This window comes from Crocodylus porosus, unplaced genomic scaffold (genome assembly GCF_001723895.1).
Source record: "Crocodylus porosus isolate Cpor-Errol unplaced genomic scaffold, CroPor_comp1, whole genome shotgun sequence".
NCBI lineage: Eukaryota > Metazoa > Chordata > Crocodylia > Crocodylidae > Crocodylus > Crocodylus porosus.
This window is the reverse complement of record NW_017728943.1, coordinates 1,211,210-1,226,096: the sequence shown is the minus strand read 5'-3', so window position 1 is coordinate 1,226,096 and position 14,887 is coordinate 1,211,210. Positions and strand designations below refer to the sequence as shown.

At 44.1% G+C, this 14,887-nt stretch overlaps 1 protein-coding gene across 4 annotated transcripts in view; it reads left to right on the top strand.

Annotated features, from left to right (window-relative positions):
• Positions 1-14,372, top strand: part of CALCOCO2 (calcium binding and coiled-coil domain 2) — a 28,513-nt gene extending 14,141 nt beyond the window's left edge. For 2 of the 4 annotated variants that reach the window (XM_019548391.1, XM_019548392.1), the window contains exons 6-14: positions 87-245; positions 1,216-1,343; positions 2,145-2,235; positions 4,190-4,312; positions 5,012-5,098; positions 7,129-7,224; positions 11,664-11,799; positions 12,574-12,602; positions 13,125-14,372. In XM_019548391.1, coding sequence (XP_019403936.1) covers positions 87-245; positions 1,216-1,343; positions 2,145-2,235; positions 4,190-4,312; positions 5,012-5,098; positions 7,129-7,224; positions 11,664-11,799; positions 12,574-12,602; positions 13,125-13,301 — 1,026 coding nt within the window. In that variant the 3' untranslated portion in view covers positions 13,302-14,372. The remainder of the gene's footprint in view (positions 1-86; positions 246-1,215; positions 1,344-2,144; positions 2,236-4,189; positions 4,313-5,011; positions 5,099-7,128; positions 7,225-11,663; positions 11,800-12,573; positions 12,603-13,124) is intronic. The other 2 variants (XM_019548393.1, XM_019548394.1) reach the window with 2 other exon arrangements.
• The last annotated feature ends 515 nt before the right edge of the window (positions 14,373-14,887 follow it).

Sequence of the window (14,887 nt, the reverse complement as noted above, 5' to 3'; positions counted from 1 at the left end):
ATTTCCAAGGATAGTGAAGTAGATCAGAGGCCCTGGGGTTCTAAAACTCTGTCTTATATGTGTCATGTTCCATTGCATGCTTTCAGGAGAAGATGAAGCAGCTAGAGGGAGAAGTCTGTTTCCTACAGACTGAGAGCTTCAAGCTGCAGAGTGCTCTGGATCAACAGGCTGTGGAGCTAAATGCTGTTCAAATTGATTTGGCTTCCATTAAGGAGAAAAATACGAACCTGGGAAAGGAGAACCAGGTAAAAAGGCAACTGGGATGGGGTGAGAGAGGAAAAGAAAGGAAGCCAGAAAAAGAGGAAAGGGGAAGAGAAGATGAAGACTAATGTCTTGATTTGGGAGAGGCTGAGCAGCTGCAATACCCATTAAAACCAGTGAGGGGTTCATGAGTCTTTGGTGTTTGTCCCTGATGGCAAATAAAAGATAAATCTCTTCTTCTCCTGTCCCCTCTCTTTACAATTATCTTTCTGCAAACACTAAATGTAACCCAGCACCTTTCACCTGAACTGAGCTCTGAATTCAGCTTCTTTCTGCAGCTGAATAGGTTCTGAGCAAAGTTGGCTCCTGGGCCCTAGCATATTGGCACCATGGGCTTTCTCTGTTTGGGTAAAAACACTCAAAGTAACAGAGTGTTCATTTAAAAAGACAAGTTTCAAGCTCTTTTCCTTAAAGAGAGCCTTGAAAACACAAAGTAATTGCTAGGATTCAAAGGAATAAGGCAACTTGGCTTCACTTCTGTAGCAGGAAATTGATGAGATTTTCACCAGTGCACAAATACTCATTCATTTTATTTAAAGAGAATTGGTTTGGGGTCATGACCTTAAATAATCATCTTTCTAACCTTCCCTCAAACCCGTAAGTCAGCCCTGTGGTTTAGAGAGCGACAAAGTTGGAACCAGAGTTGATAACATTTGAGAAGATGCAATGGTCAAAAAAATTGTTTTGTAGGCCTGTTCCAAGATCCCAAACCTAGCTCTGGGGCTGACCTTCCTTTCGTTGTCCTGTGCTCCTCATCTTCCTTTTGCTAAGGACTGTGCTATAAACAAAACTAGGTCTCAATGCATGGTAAATACAAAACAGAACAAAAGAGAACATGAAGAAAAGGTTCCATTTAGGAGAGTTCTCTGGGAGTGTTGCATTGGATGGGACTTGCAGATACAATAGTTTCCTGTGGTTTGATTCTCATTTGGGTTCCTCCACTCTGATTTTCAGGAGCTGTGCAGTGGTCTGGACTCTCTGAAGGGCAGCAGTGAGAAACTGGAGCTGGAATTGAATTCCCTGAGAGAGGAGAACAGGCATCTCAAGGAGCAGAATGCCTGCAGAGATGCTGAGCTGCACCAGTGAGTATGCTTACTATGGGCATGTCTACATGAGACACTACTGTGCAGGTAGGTATTGTGCATTTATTGAGTGCTTATATAAGCAAGTACTAAATAAATGTGCAGTAACCAGAGTTACTGTGCAGTAGCACCAGCAAACTCTTTTAAGTGTTGCTTCTGTACAATAGCCTAATAATACTTTGTAGTAGCGTATTAGCACTGTTAATGCTGTGACACATTATTGCGCAGTATTATTTGGCTACCGTGCAGTCAGCATCTTGTGTAAATGTGTCTAGTATGTCTGAAAATGGTTGCTCCTGGAAGATTCTTGGATCAAAGGAGTAGGTTTCCTCCTCTTTAGTGCTGATGAAAGACAGTGAATGCATATCAACAGGTGAACTAACCCAGCGTGTCAGAATATAAGAAGCTCCTTGAGGCTTCGATTTATGTTCAGAATTCATAAAACCTTATACAAATGCCGATGTGAGGGTGGCTGAGCAAAACTGACTCCTGGAATGAGGCCAGGGACCTCAGGATCTCAGGTTTCTGTGTGGGCTAAGAGAGCAGACAGGACTGTGGAACAGGTCTGGATTTCCAAGATTATAGGTAACCTTCATATTGAAAAGTTTGAGCAAACTGGCAGGGCTGTGGAGAACACTCAGAACCTCTAGGATTTTTTTCATTTGAAGTTGCACTTCAAGCTGAGTTTTTGATGAGCCTTAAAATGAAAGCTGCTGGTGTTATCACCAAGGATAGATGGTGAGAGAGGTTTTTCAGGAGACATAGCTAAGAATATGTTATGATTTGGTTTGCTCTGAACAGGCTGAAAGAACAAAGCCAAAGTATCTCATCTGAAAAGGAACAGCTGGGAAACAGACTGAAAGCAACCCTGGATCAGGTGGACCAGCTGCAGGTAGGCAATATACCATCTGGCTCTACTTCTACAATCTGCTTGGGACTTGACTGTCTTACTTTGTCTTCAGTTGAAACTGAGATGCCTTTAGCAAATTACAGTTGTATCCAAGTGTTCTTGGTGATGTCCTTTATTTTTTAGGAAAATATAAACCTACAATTATACCTGAGCTCCAGAAAATCCTAACAATGCTGTATTTGAGAGGAGGATGCATTAAAGAACCCTCCAGATTTCTTTTTATTCTCTTCCAGAATATATCATAAGCCTGCACACAGGCTAGGTTCACCAAAATAAGACATTGCTCTTCACTAGCTGCTTCTATCTAAGCATCTCAAAGAAATTTGTAAATTACACAGGATTTGCTCTCACAAAAGCTCCGTGAGGTAGAGGAGTAGTCGGACCAGAGGACTAGTTGGAAAACAACAGTTCCATTTTGTGAAACATTTTGAGATTTCTAAATTTGTCTTTGTCCCATGGTGGAGTGAAAATGAGATCTTTTTGAAAGTAAAAAAGAGAGAGAGAGACTGGAGCATGGTGATTAGACCAAGAATGTGGAAGACCCATGCCTGGGGACTAACCAACATGCTATGGAATCTCTCATTGTTCTTCCTCTCTTCCTTGCATGGACAACAACATAACTGAGCAGTTGGAACATCCTGGGCCCAAGAAATTTTCCCAGTGAAAATGTTGTCAAAACCAATGTATTCCTTTAAAACATGGCAGTTTCAACAACTGGCATTTCTGGTGGGAAAAGGTTTTTAAGTTTTTGTTCGGCCAGCTCTGGTAAGTATAATTAGGTCTGTTGTCCAGATTAAGAAACAGAGAGATTAAGAGACTTGAATAAAGCCATCAGTGGGACAGCCAAGACTAGAACCTAGAGTTCTTGTCTCCCAGCTTTGTTTCTTAACCATGGGATCTCCCTGCTGGCTTCTGACAGCTTCCAAAAGTTACTCTGTATTCCAGAATGTTTCACCTGAAACTGCTGGTTGGCTCCAGGCATCTATTTCAGCACTGAGACAAGCTAGTGTAGTAGCTCTCAACCTTTTCAGAATCACAGCACCCCACCAGCACTTTTTTGAATGTGGCAGCATCCCTTGTTGAGAACTACTGTTGCTGCTGCCTCAACTTACCTTATGCTTCTCAACCAGGTGTTGCTGCCTCCAGGTAAAACTTCCCCACATACCTGCTGCACAACCAGCCCAGGAAGGGTTATGGCATATACACATACTCCTTCTGCATTAGAGCTCTCAGATGACTCTAAAGCAGACAAAACTGGCTCAGTTTGTATCACTTTGTGGTCTGATCTCCCTGCTTCTCCTCCCAGAAACAGGGGTACATGGGTGGAACTGTCCCAGCTCTGTCTGCTTTAGGGTTGTCTCTCCCAGCAGTGTCTCCCTTCTCCCTCCTCTTCTTCTTCCCCCTGTTTTTTGTATTCTGATTTCTCTCTCATTCTCATTCTCTGCTTTCTGCATGTCCTTTCACAGCATCTGGTGAAGTAAGCCTTAACCCGTGGAAGCTTGTGATTATATATGCACACACACATACACCTTGGTTAGTCTGTATGGTGAAAATCTATCCTGCCTTCTGCTTTAGTGTTATCAGAGAGCCCTAATACAGTAAAAGTGCACATATGCTGCAGTCCTGTGCACAGGGCAGTTTTACCTGGCTGCTGCCACTGTGGCAGCATCTGTCTCATGGCATCCCTAGAGGGGGTGCCACAGTATCCCAGTTGAGAACCATTGGGTTAGCAGGTTTTATTAATGGGTAAGTATGTCAGTCCCCCCCACCCTCCGCCCTAGCCCCAAAGCCATGTGAAGAGAAAGGTATTTTGAATCAGCAATGTGGTTTAGTGAGACTTTGCTGAGCTCTTCATCCTGCATTTTAAGTTGTCTCCTCTTTTTCCCTGCACTAACTGTTGATTCTTAATTTTCCAACCACCCTTGTTTTGCCTCAGTCACAGGTGCTGAGTCAAGAAAAGGAAATTGAAAACCTGGTTCGTATAGACCGAGACAAAACTGAGCAGCTGGAACATTTGGAGAAGGAGAAACATCAGTTACACATCACTTTAGTGGAACAGGTAGAGACTTTCCTGATAATCTTGATGCTTGCAGACCTGGGATGGGTGGACAAAGAACAACCTTGGCGGTGAACAGGTACAGGGAAACTCCACAGGAGTTCAGTTACAGAAGGAAATAAACTGACTCTGTATCATGGGAGGCATTCCTAAGTAATGCTGTTACATATATGCCTGTAAGTTCTTTTTCTTTGTCTACCAACTAGTTTTAGTCTTGGAAAAAACTTGTGTATCGTTAGGTTTTATGATTCAGTTTCTCAAGAGTAGCTCTCACAAGCAGGAGGACAACTAACTCACTATTATGTAAATAGAATCAGTTATTGTAAGACTCTGCTCAGATTCTGCATCACTGATTTCTCCTTCAAGGGGAAGATGATCTGCAAAGCCCTAGATATCTGCTACTGCTCTTAGTGTCCTTAGCTCCTCTCTGTAATTTTGTCTTTTTCTCATCATTAGTATCTTAGCTTTGGCACTGGATAGACAGGAATACAAATAGATACCCATGGAAAAGATTTTGTTGAAATGACAGAAGAAAGCTGCAGTTAAAAGGAAATATCCATTCTCTGTGGAGGATGACTTGGTAGTTTTATGCCTGCCCCATTTCTTTCCCTGGCATTCCTTTCCTCTGGCATACCCTTTGTTATTTGTATGCAACTTGTCTGTTCTGACACAACCAGCACTGAAATTTGTGGTTCTGTGCAGAAGGAGCATGCAAAGAAGCTTGAACACACTCTGGAGAATTCAAATGTGACTGAGAACAACACATTCCTTCGTCTTCAGCATGTGCAGGTGCTTAGTGTTTCTTTGGGTGACCATGGAAGTGATGGCTAAGAAGCATATTGCAAACCTGTGCTATAGAAAATTAGGGATAGGAGAGAGACCATGCATTGCTAGGATTCAGTGCAAAGTTTTAGCAGTGTAATGTCAGAGTACATTGTGGGTTTTTTTTTTAAATTTGAAGGAAACATACCAGTAATTGATAAAGTCTTGCCAATGTGTCCTGAAGAAAAACATGAGGGCATTTTTTTTGTACAGTTGCTTACACTGCACCCTTCATGAGAGTATCTGAGTGCCTTCTAGTGATGCATTAAGCAGTATGATTAACACGTGAGGACTTTCTTCTCTCATCTGGTTGCCAGAGAGGGAGGAGTGTCTGGGGAGCATTCTGGTTTGGATTTTATATCTGTAGTCACATTGCTACATGCTGATGTTAGAGAAGGCAAGGTCAGAGAAATATGGCTTGCGCTTAAAGCCCAAGTTGACGAGGCTTTTTCTTGCTCTTATTTCAGATTTGATATTCTATGGGAAGTCAGCGTAGGAAGGGGAAGATAGATCTGACATCTTCATGTGTGTTACTGAGGAGATGTGCTGTAGTATTTTGTTTGAAATATTTGAAGCTGGCGTTTCTTAAGTGCTGAAGGCTTCAGGCTCAGGTGTATTGCATGGCTGTAACCTAGGCAAAGGGATGAATAATTAAAATTTATTCCATTGTTTATCAGTTAGGAAAGGGTGTATTAGAGAGTGCTGTCGTAAGGCACTAAGGTGCCTGCTCCTCTTAGAGCAGAGATTGCCCAGGGAGAGAGCACAAAGCCAGATAAGAACCTAGGTGCAGGTTGCCATGACAACCAGTTAATGGGGGAATTGGCCGCACCTGCACCTGGTCAGCTGGCTGGAGGAGGCCCATATAAACCCCAGGGCTGGGACCAGGCGGTTGGTTCCCTACCAGCAGCTGAAGGGGAAGGAGCCTCCAGGAGGGAAGGGCCTAGAGATGTGGTAGCTGGCAGATAGGCTACCCTTAAAACAAAGGGGACACCAGGAGCCCATAAAGTATCCTTGCCTACTAGGCACTGAGCCTCAGAGAGGGAGTTTTATTCTTTCAAAGGGGCAGAGCATGACAGGAGTTCTGCGTTATGTTACAGCGCAGCGACTCGTGGTGGTTGGCTGTTGTTTGTGTCCTGTCTGATGATACCGGTGGTTTGGGTGAGGCAATTTGGGGAAGGAGGAGGCTTTATTGGGGCCCACTGCAGCATGGGGACCTTGGTGCCAGAGAGGGTGCAGCATTTGGGGGGCATAGACCCCAGCACCAGAGAGGGCGCAATGACAAGGGCTGTAGGGAGCCCAGCACTGAGGACAAAGGGCCGAATTATAACGAGGCCTAGGCAAGACAACACCAGTATCATCTGCAAGGCTTGGGGTATGGTAAAGTGGTAGTTGGAGCCGCGCATATGGCCAATAAGGCTGAAAGGCTCAGGAACCATCCACAATGAAGCAGGACATCAAGAGGTCTACAAACAACAGGGTTATTAGGATCTAGCCAGACCGTGTCCAAATCTAAAGCTCAAGGACAGCCTCCGTATATTCATCATAACAACAAGACATGGCAGGTGAGAACAAGGGGGCTTTTAGGGCCAGGCTGACATGGTTAAGGACCTGGGGGTAACACAGCCACCCCTTGGCACCCCACCCTGCTACAAACATATTAGAGATATTAGCATGTGTGTAATAAGGGGCATGAGAGATTTATATCAAAGGCTGTGGTGGTAGAAGTAACTCGGGTTAACAAAGTATGAGGTGATCAGACTCATGGGAAGGCTTACATAGAGGTGTACCTGCCTTGAGCAGGTGGTTGAACTAGATGACCTCCTGAGGTTCTTTCCAGCCCTATTTTTCTATGACCCCCTGTTGAAAGCTAATGTTGATTTACTGGTGAAATACATTCAAGTGCCTACACAAGAATCTGTTGATATATGAGCAGCACTTGAAACTGCTTTCTGTTTGGCAATTTCCCAGCGTTAACTAGCTAATGTTTTCCTTAACAGTTTCAAAGCCAAGATCTAACAAAGAAACTTGAAGAAAAGAACCATTTATTTCAGATTCTCCAGAGGAAAAAGGATGAACTTGATGAGGAAAATCAGGTTAGAATTTAACAGATGCATATACCCTCAATATGTTAATACATGCCTTCCAGGGCAAAGGGCTTCCCTTGCCATGGAATTGAATACAAGTGAGAGTTCTGCAAATGATATTAAGAATATTTCTATGTTGGGGAAGTTGGTCAAAAAAATCAGAGGTTTTGCTTAGAGACTGAATAAAATTCTTAATGACAGTAACCTGCCAGGATTTTCAAGAACGTTAAGCATTGTCCTGACTCTCTCCCCTTGAAGTCAATGGTCCTACCTGCACACAGCCTTTTTGTGGGGTTGTCAGCTAAAGAATGGCACCTGGGTTGTATTTGGAGCATTACCACTTACACGCTGGGGACAGGACAGAGCAATCTTTGACTGGGGCAGAGAATTTTTGTCCTTAAGATCTACAAATTTGTCATGATCATCTGGTCAGATTTCCCACATAAAGCAGGTCTTAAAATAAGTTGCAGAATAAAATAAGTTGCAGTTCAATCCTTTGTCTCCATTTCAGCATTCTGTAAAACAGAGATAGCACTGACCTAACTAAAACTGTTCTGAAGGACTCTGATTCTCAGGGGTGAAGAGCTACATCACTGCAAACTTTTGTTATTAATAAATGGCTTCTCTCTTCAATGACTATGAAGTGATTGAGTTCAGGATCCTGAGGAAACAAAGGAAGGAGAACATCAGAGTAAGGACCTTGGACTTCAGAAAATGAGACTTAGATTCACTCAGGGGACTGATGGGTAGTATCCCCTGGGAGGCAGGTCTGAGGGGGAGGGGAGTCCAGGAGAGCTGGCAGTATTTTAAAGAAACTTTACTGAGGGTGTATGAATAAGCCATCCTGATATACAGGAAGATTAGCAAGTGTGGCAGATCAGCTTGGCTTAGCAGCTTCACTAAGCTAAAACACAAAAAGGAAACATGTAAAAAATGGGAACTTGGACAAACAACTAGGGAGGAGTAAAGGAGTATTGCTCAGGCATGCATGGATGAAGTCAGAAAGGCCAAAGTAGAATTGGAGTTGCAGCTAGTAGGGCTGCACGAAATTTCGAAAGCCGTTTCATTTTGGAGGTGTTTCGGCCTGTTTTGGCGCCTGAAATACTGAAACTGAAGGCTCTTGAAACGTCTCCAAAATTAAATGAACCCATCCAACACACTTCCGAAATGTTTTGGATTTTTTGGAATGTTTCGGAAGCGCCTCCCCAGGAATAGTCCGGCGCAGCCCTCCTTTTAAAGTGATGGGAGGCTAGGGCCAGGCAGGTGATGGGGCTGGCCAGGGCCACCCCCCCCCCCCCCACCTGGCACCCATGCAGCAGCTGCCCATGGCATGGGTGCGGTGTGGGTCAGCAGGGTGCTGCATGCTGTCTGTCTGGGAGCTGGGGCTGCTGGAGCTGAGCGATGCTGGGCTCTGGCTAACTGCTGGAGCCATCCCAGCTCCAGACAGAGGTGCACTGCACCCGTGTGATGCGACAGCTGCCACCTGGGTGCCAAGTGGGGAGGGCAATCCCCACTGCCCTGTGCTGCTCAGGGGGCTCTGCCATGAGCCCTCAGAGGCCCCGATTGCTGCTGCAGCAGCCAGTAAGTGTGGGACTTTTTTTTTTTTTTTAAGTGCCAGGAGCCTGTGGCTGGGCGGAGAATGCGATTAGGCAGGGCAGCTATGGGGGCTTCTCCCACAGCTCCCCCTGCCATGGCAGAGGCAGAATCGGGCACAGCCAGAGGAGCTACGGGAGAACCTGCAGCCACCCAGGTGTGCCTGCCTTTCCCCAGCCAATCCAAAATGCCGAAACAGATTTGGCTGAATTGAAATGGAAATGTGATGCAAAACGAATCACTGTCCTTCAAAATGACCGAATCCAAAACTCAAACAAAACATAGTCGTTTTGCACAGCCCTAGCAGCTAGCCAGGGACATCAAGGTTAACAAAAAGGGTTTCTACAAGTATGTCAGCAGGGAGGGGAGGATCAGGGAAAGTGTGGGTCCTTTACTAAATGGGGGAGACAACTTAGTGACAGAGGATGCAGAAAAGGCTGAAGTGCTCAATGCCTTTCATCTGTCTTCACAGGCAGTGTCAGCTCCCAGACTACCACATCTGGCAGCACAGTTTAGGGAGAAAGTGAGCAGCCAACAGTGGCCAAAGAACAGGTTAGGGACTACTTAGAAAAGTTGGATGTGTACAAGTCCATGGGGCCAGACAGGATGTACTCAAAGGCGCTGAGGGACTTGGCCAATGTGATTGCAGAGCCGCTGGCCATCGTTGGAAACTCATGGTGATTGGGAGTGGTCTTGGATGATTGGAAAAGGGCAAATATAGTGCCTATCATTAAGGGAAAAAGGAGGATCCAGGGAGGATAAATCATGGAGCAGAACCTCAAGGAATCCCTTTCTAAGCACTTGGAGGAGAACAAAGAACAGTTGGCATGGATTCACCAAGGACATTGGCAGCACATAGGGCATGCACATGCACTGCCTGAGCTTGGTGGTGCCCCCCACTGCAAAAAGGCACCACTGACACTGCTGGTGGCACCTGCAGGTGGTCACTGCTTGCCACCCCCCACCTTCTGTGGGCAGCCCCCAATTGCCACTGGCCACCACCGCCACCACTACTTGTAGTCTGCAGGTGGCTGCTGACTGCTGGTTGCCACTTACCATCCCAGCCCCCCCACCCCTGCTGCTGACAGTGCTGCAGCTGCCTGCAGGAGCTCACCATGCCCCCCAGCCTCTGGAGGCACGTGCCATTCATGACCAAGGGCATGTGATGCCTGACCAACTTGATTGCCTTCTATGAGGAGATGACTGGTTCTGTGGATGCAGGGAAGCCAGTGGATGTGCTATAACTTGATTTTAGCAAGGCTTTTAATACAGTCTCTGTAGTGAGTTGCCAGCTAGCCTGGCTCAAGTTAGTCTTTGAACCCTTGAACAGACTCCCAGGTCCAAATTACCCACTACAGTCTTTCTCTGGAATTTACAATGCAGCCGATAAAGCCCTGGGCTCTTCTGCACCACAGAGCACACAGAAACATAACCACCCATAGCAAGTTCAAGCCCCAGGTTAAACTACATCACGGAGCACAACACAAAGTACCAACAGTCCACAATGAACACCCAGCAGCCTTGGTTAGTTCTTGCCCAGTACTCTCCTTTACTCCATGTAGGAGACTTGCCTTTTCACACAACCAATTCCCTCTGACTTAGTCTGCCTGTTCCCTTTTATTTCTGGGTCTGCCAGTCAACTTCCCCTCATTTACTAATTGGCTGAGTCAGCTGCAGCCCCTTAGGTGGGCAGCCTGCTAACTGGCTGGCTAACAGCTCCAGGCTGAAAGCCTACACCTGGTTATAGTTTCCCACAACATTCTATATATTAGTGGTGTTTCATTTTAATCATGGAAAAATGGGGATTTTAGGTTACTTTTTAAAAACTGAAAATTGGAGATATTTTTTTTAATTGGAGAAAACCAGGATCACTGTTCATCAGTGACCTGGAAGATGGCATAGAGTGTACCTCAGCAAATTTGCAGATGACACCAACCAGGTGGGGAGTAGTATATATGCTGGAGGGTATGCCTAGGATTCAGAGAGACCTAGACAAATTAGAGGATTGGACCAAAAGAAATCTCATGAGAAGCACAAAGTCCTGCACTTAGGACAGAACAATCCCATGCACCCGTAAAGGCTGGAAACTGACTGGCTAAGCAGGAGCTCTACAGAAAAGGACTTAGGAGTTACAACTGAATATAAAGCAACAATATGACCTTGTTTTGAAGGTGGCTAAGAGCATATTGGGCTGCATTGATAGGAGCATTGCCAACAGATCAAGGGAAGTGATTATTCCTCTCTATTGAGCACTGATGAAGCCACATCTGGAGCACTATGTCCAGTTTTGGGTCTCCCACTACAGAAGGGTTGTGGACAAATTGGAGAGTGTCCAGCAGAGGGCAACAAAAATGGTTAGGGGACTGGGGTACATTACTTATGAGGAGAGGCTGAGGGAACTGGGCTAATTTAGTTTAGAGAAGGGCAACCTGAAAGGGAATATAATAGCAACCTTCACCTACTTGAAATGTAGTTCCAAAGAGGATGGAGCTAAACTGTTTTCAGTGGTGGCAGATAATAGAACAAGGAGCAATGGTCTCAAGTTGCAGCAAGGGAAGTTTAGGTTAGATATTAGAAAAAAAAATTTCACAAGGAGGGTAGTAAAGTACTGGAACAGGTTACCCAGAGAGGCTGTGGATTCTCCATTCTTGGAGGTTTTTAAGACCTGGCTAGACAAAGCCTTGGCAGGGATGATATAGTTGGGGATGGTCCTGCTCTACATTCTATGAATCTATGCTTTGAGCAGGGCATTGGACAAGATGGCTTCCTGAGGTCCCTTCCAACCCTCATTTTCTGTAATTCTACGACTCCCTGAACTGTTCGAATTTCATTTTGCCCATCTTCTCCTTTTGCAGCTATTAAAGCAGGAGAACAGTGACCTGCTGAGGCGTCTTTCTGCACTTCCAGATTATTCTTCCTTTGCTGCTGCCTCACCAATGTATGTTCAGGTGCCTCCAGAAGACACAGGACTTGTTTTTGGAAATCCATATGGTGAGATACTTGGCATTCTATCTGGAGACTTCCAGAGATCAACAGCCTAAAACATAGCTAGTCCTTGCCCTGACCAGTTCTGAGCAAAAGAGCCCCCTATTTAAATAACTTGGCTAAAACCAGAGATGATTTAAAAAGGAGCAGAGGCTGGACCTACCAACATTTCAACCCCTGTCTCTTGGTGATCCCCTTTCATTCCTTTTCCTACCTCTTTCTGGCTGTTGGGACCAGAGAGTGAACAACTTGCCCTTCCATCCTCTGCTGAGAAGAGAGATTTTATCAGTTCTCTCGTTGTTGGCAGGGGTATTACTTTATATACTTCTTGGGGGGAGTTTCAGCAAGTTGTTTTACCTCTAGATTTGGAGGCATTACAAAAGAAGCTCACAGCAGTACTTCTCTGTAGCCTCTTGTGTGCAGGAGATGATCTAGCAGCCCCCAAAATGCTGTCAGGTTTTGGAGCTGATTTCAGTGATCAGCTTTCTCCTCTTTTTCTGCCAAGAGACAGTCACTGAAGTATGGAGACATTTAAAACCCTGCAGGCCATTAAAACCACCAGCCAGTTTTCTCAGCAGGGAGATGCTTGGGCCTATGGGTTGAGTCCAGTTTTCCATAGTTCTAAATGGAGGACTTCCAGATTGAGAGCCACATCCTTCAAGAATAATCAAGAATTACTAGTCAGCAGCCCATCAAGATGTTAAACTTTTCGCTAGTCAGCAGCCCATCAAGATGTTAAACTTTTCGCTGTGGTTAAATATGCTTTTTATTTTCTGGCAGCCTCCCCAAAGACAAGTGCTGAGAACATGGTGAGTATAACTTTCTGTGGGTTTTGGTTAATGGCACAAAGTCAGAATTCTAAGCTCCATGAACAACTGCCTCAATAAGCTCTTAGTTCTGATCAAGGCAGCAGGCTTCATCTTTCCAGGCAGAATAAAAAATGATGCCTGAATATTTTAGAAAAGCTGAGAAATTAATGGCTATTGTTAATAAGAGAGGAAATTCTACTAGATCTTTTAAAATGTAAGGAACAGCCTTTGGCAACATCAGCCTTTGAAGCCACAATGAGCAGCATGCAACTGCCAGCTGCTGTATTTCATAATGGAGACAGGACACATGCTGTGTAGGATGGAAAATAGAAGCAGTTCCCAGAAGCATTTAGCTTTGATAGAACCAGTCACTGAAGTATGGAGACATTTTAAATCCTGTGGACCATTAGAAATCAAAAAGGCCTGTACTGTAACTGATGTTTTCTGGCCACCTCTCCTTCTCTTCTTTCTCCTTTAAGTGCTAAAGCAGAGCTATATACCTCACTGTAATTCACCTTTCAGTCTTCTCTGAAGAAATGCCCCTGGAATACTGCATCTTTTCCTGAGGACATTGAAGAAAGTCAGTATGAAAACCATGTGCAAAGCCACCTGTTGGAGTGCCCCTACTGCAGTCAGATCTTTGACGGGTCCAGTAAGCAGGTGTATGAAGATCACTTGTTCTGTCATAATTTGGAATAATTTTGGAACTCTTCTTCTTGCTCTCTAGAGTAGGCAGCATAGCTGCTCTTTCATAACTCTCTGCACCAGCTAGATTAGAATCAGTTTTGTAGGTTGCACTACTCCCAGTGAGGCCACCCAAACAAGACCGGACATAGCACTGATACTGCAGTGCTGACCCCTGGTGTTCCAGGTGGAGGGACCCCTTACTGAATTGGGTCACCTATCAATGCCCTGAAATAGATCCATGCTTGTCAGCTATGTCTTGTTATCTTGAGTCAAGCCTAGACACTGTGAAACAGCTCAGTCCCTATAACCAATCATTCAGTGATAGCTGTGATATATTATTTAGCTTTGGCCGAGTATGAAGACTCTATAATAGCAGTTTTGAATTGTCTGTGCTTGGAAAGAAATGTCTCTTCCATAATGTTTTTTTTTTCCTTGGCGTAATGTTGTGGACACTAGTCCATAGACTAAAACAAGTGTACATACCTTTTGAGCTCATACTTTCTGACTTCTTTGAAGTATTAGGAGTGCAGAGCTAATGGTTAATAAAAATGTACCTATTTCCTCTTCCTTCATTCTCTGTCCCCACCCAGATAAAATTTTGTTTCAGCAATGCATTTAACCATCCATAAGCATTTTCTAAAAGAATGTATGAGCCTGGATTGTTTCTCTGATTTGTGTGTAGCATCTTGACTTCAGACCTTACTCTAGGACAAGAAGAACCTGTTCTCAGAACAAAGTGGGTTCAAAACTGTCAAGTGCCTAGGGTGATTATAATGACTGGACACTCTATGCAAAAAAACACCACTTTGAATTCTATTTTCGGTTGCAGTACACAATAAGCAATTTTTCCTTCTATGCAAGTACAAAAGGATTACGTTTATTATTCAACTGTGTCATAGTGTGCATTAATTTACTGATGAATATGTAAAGCTATGGGAAATGCTAATAGGTTTTCATAGCATCTTGGTTTAAATTAACTTGAATATTAAGAATAATGGAAACCTTTAAAACGTTGTTTAAATCTTTTCAAAGCTGGTGACATAAATAAACTTGTTATCAGTCAACCTATAGCGTTAAACATTACAGTTCTGTCTGCTGTCACGTATTTTATTTATTTATTTTTAATTATGTTAGCTGCTATTTTAAAAGCATGTAACAGAAACATAGAAATACTGGTGGAAAAAACTAGCAAAGAACAGCAACTGTACTAGAAACATCCCTGTTATAAACCCTCATTATAACAAATGAGACAGATGGAGATTCTTCTGAGTTGAAGATGTTTTAAGAGAGCTATCTTGCAGCCTATCAATTGCTTCCTGTCCAGCAAAGCACTTATGCACATTGCTTAACTTTTAACATGTCAATTAACGCCACTGAAATCAAGGAAGGCACATAAATAAGTGGCTGGCCTTCACACTAGACCAGCACCAAGATAAGCAAATCAATTGTAATTTGGACCTCTTGCTGTACAAATGTGGATGTTCCTGTGAGGTACTTTTATTTCAAAATATGTTTTATCATCACACAAGCTTGCACCAAGATAACAAAAATTAGGGCTTAAAATCCATTTTATGTTGATACAAGTTTCTGCATAGGTC